Raw genomic sequence first — 23,183 nt, 5'->3', positions numbered from 1 at the left:
ATCAGCATTGTGCTCTTCTGTCAAATACCATTTATTTAAACCCCATTTTTCCGTTGGTTTAGAGTAGTTTACACGATGAGGCGTCCCCCAAACACATGGCCCCAAATTGTGGGGTTGGGGTGGCCCCATAGACACTTTCCCGAATATTGATATCAAATTGGTGCTTTACTCCCAAAGAGCTTTCATTTCAGCCCCATATTGCTATGGTCGTAAATTTGTCTCCTTTGGGGGATGCTTTTGGGGAGAGGTGGCCGCCCAAAAACACTTTGTCCCATATTTGGATATCAGATTCGAATTCTACACTCAAATACCTTTTATTTAAGCCCCATATTGCCATGATCAGTAAATAAGTCCTGTTTGGGGGGTATTTTGGGGAAGGGATGGACCCCCAGAAACGTGATCCCACATTTCGATATTAGATTCGTATTCTACCCGCAAATACCTTTCATTTGAGTCCCATATTGCCATGGTCGGTAAATATGTCCCATTTAGGGGTGTTTTGGGGGTTGGGGTGGTGCCCCAAACACTTGGTCGGACAATTGGATATCAGATACGTTTTCCAATCTTAAATACCTTTCATTTGAGTCCCATATTGTCGTGATTGGTCTAAATATGTGTTTGGTAGGTTTTAGGGTGCGGCGGCCCCCGTAGTTACCCTATCTGAAATTTGGATACTAAATTTTTATTTTAAGGGTACTATATGAGTGCCCACAAAATTTCGCTTAAATCGCACCACCCATCTCCGAGATATGGCGTTTCTGAAAATTAATGCAAGGGGGAGGGTCCGTTCCCCCTTCAGATATCAAAAAATGTAGTACCCTATTTTCACCACGAGGTCATTATGCACCATCTGTGAAAATTTCAAGGAAATCGGTTCAGCCGTTTCTAAGTCTATAAGGAACACACAAACATACAAACAAACCTACAAACAAACACAAATTGATTTTTATATACAAGATAACTCCACTACAATATCCATAGTTCTATCTAAATTAGGGCTGGTGTCGATCATATTTTATTCAGGTCCCGAGAATTCACATACAAGTAACAGTTACAGCGAAATCAGACAAGTAATCAGCTTTTTTTATGGGATTAAGACCCAAAATTAGACGTTCGGCTGACAGCTATATCTGTATAATCTGATCTGATTCGTTTTTAGGTCGGATTGCGGGAGGCTTAGTATAACGCCCTATTTCCAATTTCTACGAAATCGGGCAATAAATGCAGCTTTTAAGGGCTTCAGACCCTTAATCGGCATATCGGTCCATATGACAGCTATATCCAAATATTGTCCGATCTTTGAGATTAGATTGAGATAGATTAATAAATGCAGCCTTTATGGCAGCTATATCTAAATAAAGTCCGATCTGAACCATTTTTTAGGCATATTTCGGGAGGCCTTAAACTACCCTCTGTTTTAAATTTCAGCGAAATCGGATAAAAAATAAAGCTTTTACGGGCCTCAGACCCTTTATCGGGAGATCGGTTTATATGACAGCTATATCTAAATATAGTCCGATGTGAAGCATAATAAGATGGGATAACGGGAGGCCTAAAACTACTCACTGTTCTAAATTTCATCGAAATCAGGTAATAATTCCGGATTTCATGGGCTTCAGACCCTTTATCGGGAGATCGGTCGGTATGGTAGCTATATCTAAATATAGGCCGATCCAAACCATATTTGGGGCGGATATTGGGAGGCTTTAAACTATCCACTTTTTAAAATTTCAGCGAAATCGGGTAATAAGCAAAGATTTTATGGGCTTCAGACACTTTATCGGGAGAACGGTCTATATGACAGCTTTATCTATATATAGTCCGATCTGAACCAGATTTAGATCGGATGTCGGGAGGCCTAAGAATACTCAGTGCTTTAAGTTTCAGCGAAATCGGTTAAAAATAAGACATTTATAGGCATCAGACTCTTTATCGCCAGATCGGTCTATATAGCAGCTTTATCCAAATATGGTCCGATTTGGCCCGTTCAAGAACTTAATCTGTGTGCATCAAAAGACGTATTTGTGCCGAATTTCAGCTCAATATCTCAATTTTTGAAGGCTGTAGAGTGATTACAACAGACATAAGGACATCGTTAAATCGTTAAGCAGGTTAAGTTCGAAGATGGGCTATATCGGACTTTATCTTGATATAGCCCCCATATAGACCGATCCTCCGGTTTAGGGTCTTAGGCCCACAAAATCCACATTTATTATCCGATTTTGATGAAATTCGGGCAGTGAATTGTGTGAGGCCCATCGACATGCTTCGTTAATTTGGCTCAGATCGGTCCAGATTTGGATATAGCTGCCATATAGATCGATCCTCCGACTTAGGGTCTTAGGCCCATAAAAGCCACATTTATTATCCGATTTTGCTGAAATTTGGGACAGTGAGGTGTGTTAGGTCATTCGACATCCTTTGTCAATTTGGTCCAGATCGGACCAGATTTGGATATAGCTGCCATATAGATCTGATGTCGCTGAAATTTGAGACAGTGAGTTTGGTTAGGCTCTTCGACGTCCTTCTTCAATTTTGCCAAGATCGGTCTAGATTTGAATATAGCTGTCATATAGACCGATCTATCGATTTAAGGTTTTGGGCCCATAAAAGAGGCATTTATTGTCCGATTTCGCCGAAATTTGGGACAGTGCTTTAAGTTAGGCTCTTCGACATTTTTATGCAACTTGACCCAAATCGGTCCAGATTTGGATATAGATGCCATGTAGACCGATATCTCGATTTAAAGTCTTGGCCCCATAAAATTCGCATTTATAATCCGATATCACTGATATTTGACAAAGTCTTATGTTAGGCTTTTCGACATCCGTGTCGTATATGGTTCAGATCGGTTTATTTTTAGATATATCTACTGTACTTATTAGAATTTGGTCCAAATCGGAACATATTTTAATATAACTGATATGGGACATAAGTTATGAATTTTTCATCGAATTTTGATGAAAGGCGGTTTACATATGTACCCGAGGTGGTGGGTATCCAAAGTTCGGCTCGGCTGAACTTAACGCCTTTTTACTTGTTTTTTAATCGATTTCGCTAAAATTTGAAACAGTGAATAGTTTTAAGCCTCCTAACATAGGACCCAAATGTAGTTCAGATCGGCCTATATTTAGGTATAGCTGCCATATAGATCGATCTGCCGATAAAGGGTCTGAAGCATATAAAAGCTTTATTTTTCATCCGATTTCGCTGAAATTTTTAACAGTGAGTAGTTTTAAGCCACCCGCCATCCGTCCCAAATATGGTATAAATAGGCCTGTTTTGAGATATAGCTGTCATACAGACCGATATGCCGGTTAAGGGTCTGAACCTCATAAAAACGGTATTTATTACCCGATTTCGTTGAAATTTAAAATACAAAATTCATCAGTGACTTTTATTAGACCGCTTAAAGTCCGTGCCGAATTTGGGTGCATAAGTTATCCAATTTTCATCGGATTGTGACGGAAGGTGGTTTACATATATTACCTGAGGTGGTGGGTATCCAAAGTTCGGCCCGGCCGAACTTAATGCCTTCTTACTTGTTTTAAGATTTTTTTAGTTAATTTCCATACCACTGTCCCCAGACAATATTTAAACACCTTCCCTTTCCACATATGACTCGTCAATGGGTGCTTTTATTAAATTCTCACTTTTTTCCAGATACTATGTTGCTCTGGTTTATACCACACACATACATGCATACATACATCTGTATACATGTGACAACGAAGGCAGTGAGACCATTTCTGTGATTGTTGTTGTTTTTCATTATTAGTTTCTTTTTTATGTTTTTCTTTTGTTTTTTGTTTTCTGTGGTAGGGTGTTTGCACCCATTTCGCTGATTTTGTAAATGGTAAAAATAACTATACAACGAAGAGATCACAAATGAAATTATGCGAATGTCAGTTATTTGTTTGATTAACTTTAATTAAATAAAAATCCACATCCAAAACACTTTGGCGTTTATGTGCTACTGAATGAGTTTTAAGCTTCTTCCCATCAACGCCATCATCATAATGATAATGGCGATTGTTATTATTTGGGTGAGGGTCGTTGTTGTTTTATTTGTTTTGATTTTGGGCTTTGAAACAGATTACACTCTCTCTCTCTCTCTCGCCTCTCTTTGGTGTTGAAGAGAGGATAATGATTTAATAATCAAATCTCTACTAATCGGTCACTCTCCCTGGCTATTTTTTCTTTTACATCACTGTAAAGATAAAAAAAAATCTTTAAAAAAAATTAATTGTACCAAAAGTGATGATTATTATGAGCAAATGTTGGTTGTGTTCCTATTACTGCATTTTTAATTTATTTTCCCTTTGTTTTCATTGATCGTTTGTGCATTTGTGTGCTCTTTTTGTTTTCATTCCAATAAAGGCATAACCATGCAATTTTTTTCTGCAACCTAACGCAACTCAGTGTTTACTCTCACTCACACCCATCAATGAGCGCATTGCGAATGCCTCATGTGACATTGATCGTTGAAGGCCATTTATGAGTACAAAAGTGCTTTAGAAATGGTGTCACTTCTTTTGTGTTTGCGAAATTTTAAGAAAAACCAGGTCATTAGCACGTGGGATCGATCTACTTTTAGTTGCGTTCTAGCGATGCTCTAGAGCGGCAATTTAAAGCGTTTGATAATTTTAGCACATTTCTCAATGCAATAAAGTTGTTAATTTTAAATTTGTAAAATAATGATAAAATTGTTGTTCATGGCCAAAACTGTATGGGTTTTCTTGGGTTTAGTAAAATATGAGTAGAAAAAGAATTGCTTTTTTTACTATAAACAAAGTAAACAAGTAAAAGCGTGCTAAGTTCGGCCGGGCCGAATCTTATATACCCTCCACCATGGATCGCATTTGTCGAGTTCTTTTCCCGGCACCTCTTCTTAGGCAAAACAGAATATAAGAAAAGATTTCTACTATTAGAGCGATATCAAGTTATGGTCCGGTTTGGACCACAATTAAATTAGATGTTGGAGACCTGTGTAAAATGTCAGCCAATTCGAATAAGATTTGCGCCCTTTGGGGGCTCAAGAAGTAAAATAGAGAGATCGATTTATATGAGAGCTGTATCGGGCTATAGACCGATTCAGACCATAACAAACACGTATGTTGATGGTCATGAGAGAATCCGTCGTACAAAATTTCAGGCAAATCGGATAATAATTGCGACCTTAACAGGCTCAAGAAGTCAAGATCCCAGATCGGTTTATATGACAACTATATCAGGTTATGGACCGATTTGAACCATACTCAGCACAGTTGTTGGATATCATACCAAAACACGTCGTGCCAAATTTCATCCCAATCGGATAAGAAATGCGCACTCTAGAGGCTCAAGAAGTCAAGACCCAAGATCGGTTTATATGACAGCTATATCAGGTTATGAACCGATTTTAACCATACTTGACACAGTTGTTGAATATCATAACAAAAGACGTCGTGCCAAAATTGATTCAAATCGGATAAGAATTGCGCCATCTAGAAGCTCAAGAAGTCAAGACCGAAGATCGGTTTATATGACAACTATATCAGGTTATGGACCGATTTGAACCATACTCAGCACAGTTGTTGGATATCATACCAAAACACGTCGTGCCAAAATTCATTCAAATCGGATAAGAATTGCGCACTCTAGAGGCTCAAGAAGTCAAGACCCAAGATCGATTTATATGGCAGCTATATCAGGTTATGGACCGATTTGAACCATACTTGGCACAGTTGTTGGATATCATAACAAAACACGTCGTGCAAAATTTCATTCCAATCGGATAAGAATTGCGCACTCTAGAAGCTCAAGAAGTCAAGACCCAAGATCGGTTTATATGACAACTATATCAGGTTATGGACCGATTTCAACCATACTTGGCACAGTTGTTGGATATCATAACAAAACATGTTGTGCAAAATTTCATTCTAATCGGATAAGAATTGCGCCCTCTAGAGGCTCAAGAAGTCAAGACCCAAGATCGGTTTATATGGCAGCTATATCAAAATATGGACCGATATGCCCATTTGCAATACCAACCGACCTACACTAATAAGAAGTATTTGTGCAAAATTTCAAGCTGCTAGCTTTACTCCTTCGGAAGTTAGCGTGCTTTCGACAGACAGATGGTCGGCCGGACGGACGGACAGACGGACGGACGGACAGACGGACGGACATGGCTAGATCGACATAAAATGTCCTGGCGATCAAGAATATATATACTTTATGGGGTCTCAGACGAATAATTCGAGTAGTTACAATCAGAATGACGAAATTAGTATACCCCCCATCCTATGGCGGAGGGTATAAAAATTAGGATATTGAGTTAAAATTTTGCACTGATTCGTATTTCTTTCATACGCTGGTTAAGTTCTTGAAAAAATCGATTTATATTTGAATATAGCTGCCTTTAGACCGATCTGCCGATTTGGGTCTTAGGCCCATAACAGGCGCATTTATCACCCAATTTCGCTGAAATTCAGTACAGTGAGTTTTATTAGGCCCGTCAATTTTGCAGCATATTTGCATATTTGGATATAACTGCCTTATAGACCAATCTGACGATTTTGATTTTCGCTGAAATTTGAGATAGTGGGTTTTATTATTATGCAAACCAAAAATGATCCAGATCGGTACGTAGTTGGATATAGCTGCCATATAGACCGATCTGCCAATTTTGGGTCTTAGGTCTATAGTAGGCACATTTTATTACCCGACTTTCAAATCGGTCCATAACTTGGAAGAGTGGAGTTGTATTAAAACTCTCAACATCTATCCCGAATATGGTGCAGAACGGACTATAGAGACCGATATGCCGATTTAGAGTCTTAAGTCTATAACAGGTGCATTTATTAACCCATTTCTCTGAAATTCAGAAGAGTGAGTTTTATAAGGTCCGTCGATAGCCGAACCAAAAAAGGTTCAGATCGGAACATATTTGGATATATCCATCATATAGACCGATCTGCCGATTTTGGGTCTTAGGCCTATAACAGGCGCATTTATTACCCTATTTCGCTGAAATTTAAAACAGTGAGTTGTATCATTTAAATTTGCAACATCTGTTTTGAATATGGTGCAGATCGGACTTTATTTAGATATAGCAGCCATAGAGACCGTTCTTCAGCTTTGGGGTCTAAAAAAGTCCATAAAGGTCGCATTTAATCTCCGATTTTGCTGAAATTTTAAACAGTGAGCTGCTTGAAGGCTCGCATCCAACTCAAATACTGTCCAGATCGGAACATTTATAGATATAAAGCTGTCATAAAAATCGATCATTTGAATTAGGGCTTAATCATATGAACGGCACACTTACTACCCGATTTCGTTGAAATTTCGAAGTGTTATTTGTATTGAGCTTCTCGGCACCAGAACCAAACATGATTAAGATAGGACTATATTTTGACATATTAATATGGGTATAGTAGTGTTATTATAAATTTTGATTATAAATATGTCCATGGTGGTGGGTATCAGAAGTTCGACACGACCGAAGACAATGGGTTTTTACTTTTTTTTTCCTTAAAATTTTTTCAATTTGAATTCTTGTTTTCAGAAATATAAATTAAGTGTTTTTCGATTAAATCAAATTTTTATACCCTCCAGTATGGGGGTATACTAATTTCCTCATTTCGTTTGTAACACCTCGAAATATGCATCTAAGACCCCATCAAGTTTATATATTCGTGATCGTCATGACATTTTAAGTCGACTAGATATGTCCGTCCGTCTGGCCATATCGATCCATGTTTTGATCTTGGATCGTGATTTCTTGAGCTTCTAGAGGGCGCATTTCTTATCCGATGTGGCTGAAAATAGTTCTTATCCGATTTGGCTGAAATTTAGCTTGAAGTGTTCTGGTATGACTTCCAACAAATGTGCCAGTCCTAAAACTGATATAGTCCCCATATAAACCGATCTTCTGATTAAACTTCTTGAGCCTCTAGAGGGCGTAATTCCTATCAGATTTGGCTGAAATTTTGCATGACGTATTTCGTTATTATGTCCAAGAACTGTACTAAGTATGGCTGAAATCGGTTGATAACCTGATATAGCTGCCATAAAAACCGATGTTGGGTCTTGACTTCTTGAGCTCCTTAGGGGCGCAATTCCTATCCGATTTGGCCGAAATATGACATGAAATGTTTTATTTTGATTTCCAGCAACTGTGTCAAGTATGGTCTAAATCAGTCCATATCCCGATATAGCCGCCATGTAAACCGATCTCCCGATTAGACTTCCTGGGCTTCCAGAGGGCGCAATTCTTATCCAATACAGTTGAAATCTTGCATGTGTCGATTTGGTATGACTTCCAACTATTGTTCCAAGTATGGTCTAAATCGGTATATAACCAGATATTGCTGCCATATAAACCGATTTCCAAGATTGACTTTCTGAGTCTCTGGAGGGCGCAATTATAACTGGATTTTCCTGAAATTTTGGAGGTGATGTTTTTCTATGACTAGTGCTTTTTCTATTTGAAAAAGTCATTCAAAGAACTTGACAAATGCGATCCATGGTGGAGGGTATATAAAATTCAGCCCGGCCGAACTTAGCGCGACCAGCCGTTTCAACGTTTGATCGCTGATTGATTTTTATTATACTTCATAAGTGATTGTCGAATTATTATATGATTGCCCAAAAAGTAATTACGGATTTTTCATATAGTCGGCGTTGACAAATTTTTTCACAGCTTGTGACTCTGTAATTGCATTCTTTCTTCTGTCAGTTATCAGCTGTTACTTTTAGCATGCTTTAGAAAAAAAGTGTAAAAAAAGTATATTTGATTAAAGTTCATTCTAAGTTTTATTAAAAATACATTTATTTTCTTTTAAAAAAACCGCAATTACTTTTTGGGCAACCCAATATTTTGTAGGATAGGATAGGGGGTATATTCATTTAGTCATTCCGTTTGCAACACATCGAAATATCAATTTCCGACCCTACAAGGATATATATTTCGGATCGTCGTAAAATTCTAAGACAATATAACGATGTCTGTGTGTCTGTCCGTCTGTCTGTTGCAATCACTCTACAGCCCTCAAAAATTGAGATATTGAGCTGAAACTTCGAAAAGACAGATACGTCTTTTTGATAAACGCTAGTTAAGTTCTTGAACGGGCCAAATCCGACCATAGATCCGATATAGCTGCTATATAGACCGATCTGGGGATATAGGGTCTAATGCCCATAAATGATTTATTTTTTATCCGATTTCGCTGAAATTTTAATATCTGACCTAAATATGGTTCAGATCGCACTATATTTAGATACAGTCGCCATATAGACCGATCTCCCGATAAAGGGTGTGAAACCCATAAAAGCTTTATTTTTCAACTTGGATTTTATTTTTCAACTGAAATTCGAAACCGTGAGTGGGCTTAGGCCTCCCAACATCGGACCCAAATATGGATCAGATCAGACTATATTTAGATATAGTCGCCATATAGACCGATCTCCCGATAAAGGGTCTGAAACCCATAAAAGCTTTATTTTTCAACCGATTTCGCTGAAATTTGAAGCAGTGAGTAGTTCTTGGTCTCCCAACATAGGACTCAAATATGGTTTAGATCGGACCATTTTTAGATATAGCTGCCATATAGACCGATCTCCCGATAAAGGGTCAGAAGCCCATAAAAGCTTTATTTTTTAACCGATTTCACTGAAATTTGAAACAGTGAGTTGTTTGGAGCCTCCAAATATGCGGTTTTAATACGATTCAGATCGCACTATATTTAGATATAGCTGGCATAAAGACCGATCTGCCGATAAAGGGTCTGAAACTACAAACAGTGAGTAGTTTAAGATCTCCCGGCATCTGACCCGAATATGGTTCAGATCGGATTATATATAGGTATAGCTGCCATATAGACCGATCTCTCGATAAAAGGTCTGGAGCCCACAAAAGCTTTATTTATTATCCGATTTCGCTGAAATTTGAAACAATGGTTTATTTTGCCTAAATATGGATTCCATCGGACCATATTTAGATATAGCTGCCATATGGACCGATCTCTCGATAAAGGGTCTGGAGCCCATAAAAGCTTTATTTATTAACCGATTTCGCTGAAATTTTAAACAGTTGGTTATTTTAAGCCTCCCGACATCTGGCTTAAATATGGATTCTATCGGACTATATTTAGATATAGCTGTCATAGAGAGCGATCTTCCAATTTATGATCTTAATCCCATAAAAAGCTGATTTATTGTCGGAAAATGTTACTAGCATATGAGTTTTCGGGACCTGAATATTATTTGATCAAGACCAGCCCCTATTGAGATATAACTACGGATAAAGTAGTGGAGGCCACCGTAGCGCAGAGGTTAGAATGTCCGCCTATGACGCTGTATATCCTGGGTTCGTATCCTGGCGAGACCATCAGAAAAAAATTTTCAGCGGTGTTTTTCCCCTCCTAATGCTGGCGACATTTATGAGGTGCAATGCCATGTAAAACTTCTCTCCCAAGAGGTGTCGTACTGCGGCATGCCGTACGGACTCGGCTATAAAAAGGTGGTCCCTTATCATTGAGCTTAAAACTTGAATCGGACTGCACTCATTGATATGTGAGAAGTTTGCCCCTGTTCCTTAGCGAAATGTTCATGGGCAAAATTTGCATTTTGCGATTATCAAATGCTTGTTTAATTTGGTCAAGATCGGTCAGATTTGGTTATAGGTGCCATATAGTGCGATCTCTCGATTTGAGGTCTGGGCCCTATAAAAAGCGCATTTATTATCAGATTTCGCTGAAACTTGACGCAGTGACTTATGTTATGCATTTCGACATCCGATATGGCTCAGATCGGTTTATATTTGGATATAGCTGTCAAAATTTGTTGAAGAATAAATGTTGAATTTGTTGAAGAATAAATTCTTCAACAAATTCAACAGGGACTTTATTAGACCACTCAATGTTCGTGCCGAATTTCGCTTCTTAAGTTAGCTTAGTTTCATCGGATTGTGACCCACCGAGGTGGTGGGTATCCAAAGTTCGTATCCTTTTTACTTGTTTATATTTAATTTCTCATTTTATTTATAACAAATTTTGCAATACAAATACTTAGCCTAAAAACATTTTTTTTTTTTACATAATTTTAGAATTTTATTTAACAATTTTTATCGAGTCATCCCTGCTCAGCCGCTGTTGAAGAAACTGAAAGTCTCATTGCAATGCACCTCATAGCAGTCGGGCAAAACAGTAAAATGGCGCGACAATCTCAAATCAAAGATAAATTCACAATAGGGGAAACTGGAAGAGAAAAAAAAAGAAAATTTCATTAAAACACCGAACAAGCATGGAAAAAAACTGTTAAAACACTTTAAATAAAGCCAATAACCCTGGGTGAACTCTACAACATAATTAAAATATGGTCAATAAATTTGAGAAAAACCATACAAAAACGAGCAATGAAATGAATGTCATGCACAACAAAGGACTTGTGTTGAAAACGTTCAAACAAATCAAACAAAAACTGGAGAGAAATTTAAAATAAACCAAAACAGCTAGAAAACTAAAATTTCGAGTGCCAAACAAGCTGGGGTTAGTGGCCATAAATGTTGCGTTGCTTTTCTTCTACTCAACTCACACTGGATGAAACCACAGAAAACATTGATATGTGCACAAAATGCCAAAAGGGCGTTTAAATTCGCCCTCAGGCGTTTGAATTGAACCGGAATTATGTTTTTTCCAACATTGTGCCGTCCATCCTGCAATGGAGCAATGGAGATTTGGTGTGATTGTTGTAATTGGCCATGCCAGGAGTCAAGTGTGATGGGGCAGGACAAAAAGAGCATCAACAGCAGCAGCGTGGATGTTAGGGTATTGCATTGCCGTGCCAAGGTAATCAAAGGGGATGCACCAGGGCCAAGGTTGAGAGTTGATGGGTGATTTTGTTTACCGTAGAGCACAGTTAGCCAAACAAACATTGATGACAGCGTATACATATGGTCAACCATATGTCAGTGTAGTTGTGTTTCGCGTGTGTGTTTATGGTAATATGTGATGCCAGTTTTTATTAAAACATCACCGAGTTGTATGCAGTTTTTAGCAGCAACAAGGCAACATCGATATTATTTGAAATACCATCAGCAGCATCACACCCCCCCAAGTCAACACAACGAAGTGAAGCATCACACAATTCGTTGTTATTAATATCATCACGTAGTTGCAGTAGATGTTCAGGGTTTGGTCCAATTGGTCCATGTTATGGTTCATATGTTTTTGTGAGAAAGAAAAAAAAGAAGAAAAAAAAATTATATGGAATTTTCATTCAGCCAAAGAATAAAAAAAGAATATAAAAACCAAAAAAAAGTATAGCTCTATTTAATTGGAGTACCTGGACATTATAAAAAACGTTCAGCATATCTATTAAAATCCCTGTGGAAGTATCATTCAGCTAACGTTTTGAATATGGGAATATAAAAATCATTATAACTTTCACCACTGAAGTGGCCCTCGAATATTTATGTGAGAGGTTATGAGACTACAAAGTAACCAGATTCGATTAATTTTTTCCCCCCCCCCCCAGAGTTCTATAAAAATATGACATGTATAAAAAAATCTCCTTGATACAAAGGCTTATATGGTTTAAAAAAAAGTCAATGTGCAGCATATGGAAATTAAATTAATAATGAAATTTTTGTGCACCGAAAATATGAAATTTAAAAATAATTATGTCCAGAGCACAAAAGAAAATTGGTGAGTCAAAAGTTCTCTTTTTTCATGACAGCACAAGTTCGCCGGTGTTAACTATGATGGTAAGAGATATCCATCGAATATAATCTGGTGAAGAAAAAACCCAGTAACTCTATTTCGAGGTTTGATTTTAAAGGAATTCAAATCACCCTATCGATAAAATTGCCATGAAACAAAAAATGCCGTAGCAAAGCATTGGTCAATATTAGTTTAAACCTCTTTGGTGTCATGTTGCGTATAATTAACAGTAATTATATTTTATTACGTATACGCAGCACTGTGCTCAAGAAAACATAGAACACAAGGCAACCAAAAACAAATAAAGAGGCGTTAAGTTCGGCCGGGCCGAACTTTGGATACTCACCACATTGGGTATATTTGTAAACCCCCTTTTGTCATAATCCGGTGAAAAATGCATAATTTGTGCCCCCATAGCAGCTATATCGACATATGGTCCGATTAGGACAAGTCATTGTTCAATTTTGAAGAACAAAATATTGGTAGCCATATCTGAACCATATAAAATACGGTTGCCGAAAAGCCTAACAAAAGTCAATGTGTCAAATTTCAGCGAAATCGGCCTTTTGTGGGGCCAAGAACGTAAATCGAGATATCGGTCTATATGGCAGCTATATCCAAAACTGGACCGATCTGGGCCAAATTGAAGAGGGATGTCGAAGGGCCTAACATTAGGCACTGTGTCAAATTTCAGCTAAATCGGATTAAAAATGTGCCTTCTAAGGGCCCAAGATCTTAAATCGAGAGATGGGTCTATATGGGAGCTATATCTAAATCTGAACCGATCTGGGCAAAATTAAAGAGGGATGTCGAAGGGCCTAACATAAGGCACTGTGTCAAATTTCAGCTAAATCGGATTAAAAATGTGCCTTTTATGGGGCCAAGAATGTAAATCGAGATATCGGTATATATGGCAGCTATATCTAAATCTGAACCGATCTGGGCAAAATTGCCGCAAGATGTTGAGGGGTTCAACCTAACTCACTGTCCCAAATTTCGGCGATATGGGACAATAAATGTGCCTTTTATGGTCCCAAAACACTAAATCGAGAGATCGGTCTATATGGCAGTTATATCCAAATCTGGACCGATTGGGACCAAATTGCCGCAAGATGTCGAGGGGTCCAACCTAACCCACTGTCCCAAATTTCGCTGACATCGGACAATAAATGCGCCTTTTATGGTCCCAAGATCTTAAATCGATATATCGGTCTATATGGCAGCTATGTCCAAATTTGAACCGATCTGAGCAAAATTGAAGAGAGATGTCAAAGGGCCTTACTCAACTTACTGTCCCAAATTTCGCCGACATCGGACAATAAATGTGCCTTTTATGGTCCCAAAACCTTAAATCGAGAGATCGGTCTATATGGCAGCTATATCCTAATCTGGACTGATCGGGACCAAATTGCCGCAAGATGTCGAGGGATTCAACTAAACTCACTTTCCCAAATTTCGCTGACATCGGACATTAAAAGAGCCTTTTATGGGCCCAAAACCTTCAATCAAGACATCGGTCTATATGGCAGCTATATCCAAATCTGAACCGATCGGAACCAAATTGCCGCAAGATGTCGAGTGGTTCAACTTAACTCACTTTCCCAAATTTCGCTGACATCGGACAATAAAAGCGCCTTTTATGGGCCCAAAATCTTAAATCGAGAAATCAGTCTATATGTCAGCTATATCCAAAACTGGACCGATCTGGGCCAAATTAAAGAGGGATGTCGAAGGGCTTCACACAACTCACTGTCCGAAATATCAGCGAAATCGGAAAATAAATGCGCCTTTTAAGGGCTCAAGATCTTAAATCGAGATATCAGTCTATATGGCAGCTTTATCCAAAACTGGACCAATCTGGGAAAAATTGAAGAAGGATATCGAAGGACCTTATACAACTCACTGCCCGACATTTCGGAGAAATTGGACAATAAAAGCGCCTTTTAAGGGCCCAAGATCTTAAATCGAGAGATCGTTCTATATAGCAGCTGTATCCACATCTGAACCGATCGGGACCAAATTGCCGGAAGATGTCGAGGGGTCCAAATTTACTCACTTTCCAAAATTTTCGCTGACATCGGACATTAAATGCGCCTTTTATGGGCCCAAAATCTTAAATCGAGAAATCGGTCTATATGGCAGCTACATCCAAATCTGGACCGATCTGGGCCAAATTGAAGAAGGGTGTCGAAACACAACTCACTGTCTCCAATTTTGGCAAAATTGGACTATAAATGCGCCTATTATGGTCCCAAAACCTTAAATCAAGAGATCGCTATATATGGCAGTTATATCCAAATCTGAACTGATCTGGGCCAAATTGAAGAATGATGTCGACTGGCCCAACACAATTCACTGTCCCAAATTTCAGCAAAATCGAATTATAAATGTGTCTTTTATGAGACTTGGACCCTAAATCGGCGGATCGGTCTATATGGGGGCTATATCAAGATATAGTTCAATATAGCCCATCTTCGAACTTAACCTGCTAATGGACAAAAAAAAAATTGGGTCAAATTGGGTCCAAAACCTTAAATCGAGAGATCGGTCTATATGGCAGCTTTATCCAAATCTGGACCGATCTGGGCCAGATTGCAGAAAGTTTCCGAAGAGCCTAACGCAACTTACTTTCCACAATTTCGGCGAAATATCGGTCTATATGGCAGCTATATCAAAATTTCGACCGATCAGAGCCAAATTTTTAAAAGAATGTTGAACTCACTGTCCAAAATTTCGGCGACATCGGACTATAAATGCGAGTTCTGTGGGTCCAAAACCTTAAATCGAGAGATCGCTATATATGGCAGCTATATCCAAGTCTGGACCGATCTGGGCCAAACAGAAGGATGATGTCTACTGGCGTAACACAACTCACTGTTCCAAATTTCAGCAAAATCGAATAATGAAGGTGGCTTTTATGAGACTAAGACCCTACATCGACGGATCGGTCTATATGGGGGCTATATCAAGATATAGTCCGATATAGCCCATCTTCGAACCTAACCTGCTTGTGGACGAAAAAAGAATTTGGGTCAAATTGGGTCCAAAACCTTAAATCGTGAGATCGGTCTATATGGCAGCTTTATATCCAAATCTGGGCTGATCTGAGCAAAATTTAAGAAGAATGTCGACGGGCCTAACACTGTCCCAAATTGTGGCAAAATCGGTTGATAACTGCGACATTTATGAACCCAAAGCTTTAAATCGACATATATGATTTCTGTGAAATTGACTTGTAATTTCGAGAGAAAAATCCTTCCAACCAAATTTCAACAGAATCGGTTAACACATCGGACGAATATATATATTAATCCATATCTGACCGATTTTTCCAATCTGGGCTTCGTCCTTAGGCCGAAGAACATGCTTTACCAAATTTGAAGACGATGGGATAAAAATTGTGACCTGTACTTTGTACAAAAATTAAGATAGACAGACGGACAGACAGACAGGCAGCTAAATCGAATCAGAAAGCCTTCCAAAGACTTCTTTGCTGGAGCTTCTTCATCCATTCTAACAACTTGACATAGCTAACACAGCCGTTGTATTGGAAACGTGTAGCTCATGGTTCATACGACGCCTATATTCTCCATTAACACAAACTGGTCCATATATTTTACGAAGAATCTTTCTCTCAAATACTCCAAGCACTGCCCCATCTGCTTTCACAAGTACCCATGTTTCAGGACCATATAACAGCACGGGTAGTATCAGTGTCTTGTATAGTGTAATCTTCGTCTGTCGAGAGGTGGCCTTGTTTCTAAACTGCTTTCTTAGTCTAAAGTAGCATCTGTTTACCAGTATCGTTCTTCGCTTAATCTCAAAACTGGTGTCATTCGTTTCGGTTGCGGCTGTTCCGAAGTAGATCAAGTTACTGACTGTCACAAAGTTGTGGTTCCCAACTTTCTCCATTTTCTTTATCAGCTCGGTTGTGCAAGGCTTTTTGGGAGTTGAAACCATCCATTTCATCTTATCTCCATTTACTGCCACTGACTCTCTTTCGATTCTTTTAAAGGCTGCAGTTACTGCTTCCTTCCCAATCTTCGCATTCAAATCTCCCAGAACGATTTTAATATCATGGGCGGGGCAGCTGTCATTTTCTATCTCTAGAAGCTATCCTTGGTCTACTCGTCGGGGCATGGGCACAAATAAGGCAATTGTTGAAGAATTTGGCTTTTATGTGGATTGTGGCTAGCCTCTCATCCACCGGCGTAAAGCTTGAGGCTTGGTGTTTCAGTCTCCGACTAACTACAAATCCACAGCCAAACTCATGCCTCGTGTTCTGGCATAGTTCGTCACCGTTTGATGTTGTTCTGACGCCATTCCCAGTCCATCGCAGTTCTGCCTTGTACTTCTCTAATACATCCGACAGCGTCTATACTGCACCTTCTCTATAAAGAGTGCGGATATTCCAGGTGCAGTTCCGCAAATCATGGTCCTTTTTTCGTTTGTGTGAGTTGTCAACGATAGGGGGGTCTGTTTTTATACCCACTACCGTAGGATAGGGGGTATATTCATTTAGTCATTCCGTTTGCAACACATCGAAATATCAATTTCCGACCCTCCAAGTATACATAGTTCCGACCGTCGTAAAATTCTAAGACGATTTAACGATGTCCATGTGTCTGTCTGTCTATCCGTCTGTCCGTCTATCCGTCTGTCTGTCTACCCGTCTGTCCGTCCGTCTGTTGATATCACTCTACAGCCTTTAAAAATTGAGACATTGAGCTGAAATTTGGCACAGATACGTCTTTTTGATGCAGGCTGGTTAAGTTCTTGAACGGGTCAAATCGGACCATATTTGCATATAGCTGCTATATAGACCGATTTTTCGATAAAGGGTCTAATGTCCGTAAATGCTTTATTTTTTAACCGATTTTGCTGAAATTTGAAAAAGTGAGTAGTTTAAGGACTCCCAATATCTGACGTGAATATGGTTCAGATCGGACTATATTTATATATAGCTGCCATATAGACCGATCTCCCGATAAAGGGTCTAAAGACCATAAATGCTTTGTTTATTACCCGATTTCGCTGAAATTTGAAACAGTCGCCTCTTTTAAGCCTCCTGACATCTGACATAAATATGGTTCAGATCGGATTGTATCTAGATATAGCTGCCATATAGGCCGATCTCCCGATAAAGGGTCTAATGCCCGTAAATGCTGTATTTTTAATCCGATTTCGCTGAAATTTGAAAAAGTGAGTAGTTTTAGGACTCCCGATATCAGATCTGAATATGGTTCAGATCGGATTATATTTAGATATAGTCGCCATATAGACCGATCTCCCGATAAAGTGTCTGAAGCCCATAAATGCTTTGTTTATTACCCGATTTCGCTGAAATTTGAAACAGTGGCCTCTTTTAAGCCTCCTGACATCTGACATAAATATGGTTCAGATCGGATTGTATCTAGATATAGCTGCCATATAGGCCGATCTCCTGATAAAGGGCCTAATGCCCATAAACGCTTTATTTTTTATCCGATTTTGCTGAAATTTGAAAAAGTGAGTAATTTTAGGCCACCCAACATCCGACCCAAATATGGTTCAGATCGGACTATGTTTAGATATGGGTGTCATGTAGAGCGATCTCCCGATAAAGGGTCTAATGCCCAAAAATGCTTTATTTTTTATCCGATTTCGGTGAAATTTTGAACAATAAGTAGTTTTAGGCCACCCAACATCCGACCCAAATATGGTTCAGATCGGACTTTATTTAGATATAACTGTCATATAGACCGATCTGCCGATAAAGGGTCTGAAGCCCATCAAAGCTTTATTTTTCAACCGATTTCGCTGAAATTTGAAACAGTAAATTTTTTAAGCCTTTAGGCTTGCCACATATAGAATGAACTCTCGATTTAAAGTCCTGGGCCTATAAAAAGCGCATTTATTATCCGATTCCTTTGCAATTTGACGCAGTGACTTATGTTAGGCTTGTCGACATTCGTGTCTTTTATGGTTCAGATCGGTTTATATTTGGATATAGCTGCTAAAAAAACCAATATTTTGTTCTTCAAAATTGAACAGTGATTTATATTTATTAGACCACTCCGCATAACTCGAATTTTGGTGCATAAGTTATCCAATATTCACCGGAATGTAACGAAAGGGGGTTTTTCATAAACACCCGAGTTGGTGGGTATCCAAAGCTCGGCCCGACCGAATTTAATTCCTTTTTACTTGTTACTATTCCTTTGTTTCTCATAGTAGTTCTCATAGTATTCCGGGGGCGGGTTACTGTCCCAGCGCCCCAACAGCATGGGTTTTGTGGGATCGCACATGTATCCCTCGTTGTCGCGAGCCGCTTATCACAAGATTCGACGCTCTCTTTCAGCCACTGATGTGGGCCATTGGTTATTTTAAGGCGCTAATAACTCGCCTTGTCATCTAGAGCATCATTGGCACTCAGTATTTAATTAAGAGCCACTGCCACCTGACTCCTCACTGAGATTCTCCATTCGAAAATCGCTTACTGCCCGCGGCCGCATTTGCAGCTGCTCCGCATAAAAACGGAGCTTTCCTCCATACGCAACCAGTAGACGCGCCAGGTAGCTTTCAGCTAAGGTTCCCGTGATAACGATGGACACCACACAACTCGGAGCTCAAAGTTCCAGCCTGTTTGGTGCTCATAGCTATCCCGTGTCGGCCGGGGGTGAAGTGTTTGGAGTCCCTAAAAAACTACAGGCTCACGATACGGCACTAATTTGAATTTCCGATCACGAAGGTATTTCCGAAAACCAGAATATGCCAGGAGTGGTTTTCCGCTGGGAGTGAATGATTCGCCGGACGTGCCACTTGTCGAACTGCTGAACAAAGCAGAAGTGTTGGCCAGTGCGGAGGCGGGGGTATGTGTATGGATACCGAACTGGTAGGACTCTTTGGCCTATGGTCGACAGAAGAAGGCAGGCTTTTCATAAGATGTCGCTGAGTTGCTATTACTACAATGGGAATCCCATATTATGATTACTGTGAATCCTAACTTGATGGGTAGGAGACGGTCTAGCACTAGCTTTGCTTATGTTCGGATCTGCAGATCTGCACAGGGCTTTCCAGGATGTTTTTCGGCGGGTTCCAGGTACATTGCAGATTTGTCTCAAGAAAGTACTTTAATTGTCGAAACCATTCCGATTAGGTTTCAACGATGAAATACTAAACATGCGATCGTATATGGGTAGATGAAGAAGATCTCTGTAGCCACTCAGATGTCCGTGGAATACCAGTCCGGGTTTGCACATAAGAGAGAGCGTGAGCGTGCCCTCGATTCTATTCTTGTTATTTCAAAAATTATTTTTATGATGAGGCCACCGTAGCGCAGAGGTTAGCATGCCCGCCTATGACGCTGAACGCCTGGGTTCGAATTCTGGCGAGACCATCAGAAAGAATTGTCACTTATCAGTTGTGAGGTTCTATGCCATGTAAAACTTCTCTCCAAAGAGGTGTCGCACTGCGTCACGCCGTTCGGACTAAACTTGAATCGAAATGCACTCATTAATATGTGAGAAGTTTTCCCTTGTCCCTTAGGGGTATGTTCATGGGCAAAAGTTTCAATTTTTGTTTTCTTATGATTCTAACTCATATGTGCAAAATTTCACCAAAATCGATTTAGATGGAGTTCAGAATCAGGTCAGAAGGACAACAAATGATAGATGGTCCCAAAGAGGGGGCTGTGAGCATTCCAAAACTATGTGGCCTAATCTAGATTTGAAGAGGTCTACTGCTTTGCTGTCTCAGTCATTGTGTCCGTCATGACAGGTCACTGTCTAATCGGAAAACATGCTGACAGACTGAAGTTTGCCAGCAAATACTTTTGCAGAAGCTGTGAGGACATCGAAGAAAAAGAGACTGTAGAACACCGTCTGTGTGTGTGTCCCGCACTAACAGTCAGAAGGAGTTCCACTTTAGGTTCTCATTTCTTTGAGAACCTGTCTGATTTAGTGGATGGATGCCCCAATCCCATGGCAGCCGGATTCAACCGATGGAGTCCTTCATCGGCAATGGCTGTCACTTCAGTGTACAACACACTTCTACAACAACAACAACTAGAGTCTAACCGGTCACTGTGCCTTAGGCCATATGGCCCCGCACATGGGAATCCTCCATTATGATTACTGCGAAAGCAGCCCTGATGAGGAGGAAACGCTCTAGCATTAGCTTTGCTCATGTCCGGGTGTACAGAGGCACAGTCTTGCCATCTGAGGGACATTTCCTTCGTTTTCGCTGATATTGCATACCTGTCCCTAGGAAGTCTCCCCAGGTATATGGATCAAGCGGAAAGGTTTCGGCGGGGAATGCATGCGATCTTTGGTAGGCGAGCAAAATCACTGGTTGGCACTCACCGAGTAGACACTCAGATAAGCGAGGTCGGATGCTCGAGGAGTGAGCGTGCGGGAAAGGCTTTTTCCTTCTACTCTTTTGTTTCTATACCCGCCATCAAACAATGGGGATATACTCATTTAGTCATTCCGGTTGTAACATATCCAAATATCCCTTTCCGACCCTACAAAGTTTGCTTGTTCTTGATCGTCTTAATATTCTAAGACGACCTAGCCATGTCCGTCCATGTCTAACCTGGAGGCAGCATTTATTACCCGTTTTCGGTCAAATTCGAAAACTGTCGACATTGGTTTTGAATATGCGTCAGATCGGACAATATATTGATGTAGCCCCCACATAAGCCGCCCATATAAACCGCATTGATTACCTTATTTCTCTGAAATTTGGCACAATGATTTTTCTTGGGCAACTATATCGTATATGGTCCAGATCGGACAGTATCTGAATATAGCCCCCACACCGACCGATATCCCGATTTAATATCTAAGGCCAATAGAAGCCGCATTTTTTTTTCGATTTCAATAGAATTTGGAACAGGAAATTGCCTTGGGACCTCCGACAACCATATCGTATATGGTCCAGATCGGACAGTATCTAATAGGTATAGGCCCCATATAGACTTAACTCTCGATTGAAGGTCCAAGGCCCATATGAACCGCATTTATAACCTGATTTCGCTAAAATTTAGCACTGTGAGCTGTGTTAGTTCCTTGGGGAGTATGGTTTAGTTTGAACCATATTTGAATATAGTTGCCATATATGCCGATCTACCAAGTTATGGTCTTTGATCCATATATTGAGAATTTATTGCTGATATGTAGTACGGCGGATTGAATTAGATCCCTATTTACGGTCTTTCCCGCAGAGATGGCTTCTTAACTATCCGATTTGGAATAGTGAGCTGAGTTAAAGCCTCGCCGTCCGTGCTGTATTTGGCTTAGACCGGAACAGATTTCGATATTCCTGCTACAGGTGAATAGATGGTACAATTTGACCAGATTTTGACGAAATATGCTTAATATACATAACTGAAGAGAGGCCACCGTAGCGCAAAGGTTATAATGTCTGCCTATGACGCTGAATGCCTGGATTCCAATCATGTCGAGATGATCAGAAGAAAATTTTCAGCTGTGGTTGTCCCCTCTTAATCCTGACGACATTTGTGAGTACAGTACCTCAGTACAGTATGCCAGCCATGTAAAATCTTCTCCATAAAGAGGTGTCGCACTGTGGCACGCCGTTCGGACTCGGCTACTAAAAAGGTAGCATCTTATCATTGAGTTTAAATTTGAATCGCATAGCACTCTTTGATAAGGGAGATGTTTGCCCCTGTTCCTTAATGGAATGTTTATGGCCAAATTTGTTTATATAACTGAGATGATGGGCACTCAAGGCCCGGCCGAACTCAATGACTTTTAACTGTTTTACTTGCTTTAAATCGATTTAGCAGATATTTGAACAAGTGAACTGCTTTATACCTCTCTGTAGCCACCTTTGATACTTTTGACTAATTTTGTTAAGAATGATTTCACTGCTAATGTAGTCACTAAAGCACTTTTTTTTGCATAAAAAAGTTTAACTTTTCATTATATTTTCCTTTAAAAAATATCTAAAATTTGCTTTTACTTCATAGGCCCAAAAGGGGAAGTGATTTTTCTTTTGACTCTTTATCTCTCCATTTATAGAACATACATACCCGCTTCCGTTAAATTTATGAAAAATAATCCAAATATAATACAAATTATGATAAATTTCCACATATATGGCTTAAAGAATTTTTCCATTTTCTCTTGAGCAAATGATTTATGAAATTCATATCAGAATGAGACCAAAAAGCCACAATACACTTTCAATTCGGCACGTACAATTTCCCGCATGAAAATTTTCACGATACAACCAACAGACACACACACACACAAACACCCGCTAAGTGAATTTTTTTTCCACACAACAAGAAAAAGAGATTTTCTTTGATTTCGCTATGAAATCCCCCGAAAAATGTCGTTATGCGAAGCAATGCTTGAATTAAACTACGATGATAATATTCGCTGGGGCCATGTAAAGTGTAGAGCTACTATCATCATCCAAATGGATGATGAGCAGCATAAAGCTGATGTTGATGCTGATGTGGATGTGGAT

General features: G+C 39.5%; 1 protein-coding gene across 1 annotated transcript; it reads right to left on the bottom strand.

Annotated features, from left to right (window-relative positions):
- Positions 1 to 11,001: 11,001 nt before the first annotated feature.
- LOC106086015 (uncharacterized) lies at positions 11,002 to 23,180 on the bottom strand. Its single transcript, XM_013250516.2, has 3 exons — positions 22,741 to 23,180; positions 11,578 to 11,698; positions 11,002 to 11,240 (listed from the first exon to the last, which is right to left on the bottom strand). The coding sequence occupies exons 1-3, from the start codon at positions 22,826 to 22,828 to the stop codon at positions 11,126 to 11,128; spliced, it is 324 nt and encodes a 107-aa protein (XP_013105970.1). The 5' UTR covers positions 22,829 to 23,180; the 3' UTR covers positions 11,002 to 11,125.
- Positions 23,181 to 23,183: the final 3 nt, after the last annotated feature.

Source organism: Stomoxys calcitrans, chromosome 4 (genome assembly GCF_963082655.1).
Source record: "Stomoxys calcitrans chromosome 4, idStoCalc2.1, whole genome shotgun sequence".
Classification (NCBI taxonomy): domain Eukaryota; kingdom Metazoa; phylum Arthropoda; class Insecta; order Diptera; family Muscidae; genus Stomoxys; species Stomoxys calcitrans.
Note: the sequence above shows the minus strand (reverse complement) of the source record. Positions and strands in the feature narration are given on the sequence as shown.

What these genes read in the sequence shown, in the direction of transcription:
- LOC106086015 (XM_013250516.2), bottom strand. Translation starts at nt 22,828, where the DNA reads ATGGAAAAATTCTTTAAGCCATATATGTGGAAATTTATCATAATTTGT. An exon ending in CATAAATTTAACGGAAGCGG is followed by an intron (nt 11,699 to 22,740) that starts GTATGTATGTTC and finishes GCTCCATTGCAG; the next exon opens with GATGGACGGCACAATGTTGG. An exon ending in TTTCTGTGGTTTCATCCAGT is followed by an intron (nt 11,241 to 11,577) that starts GTGAGTTGAGTA and finishes TTTCTCTTCCAG; the next exon opens with TTTCCCCTATTGTGAATTTA.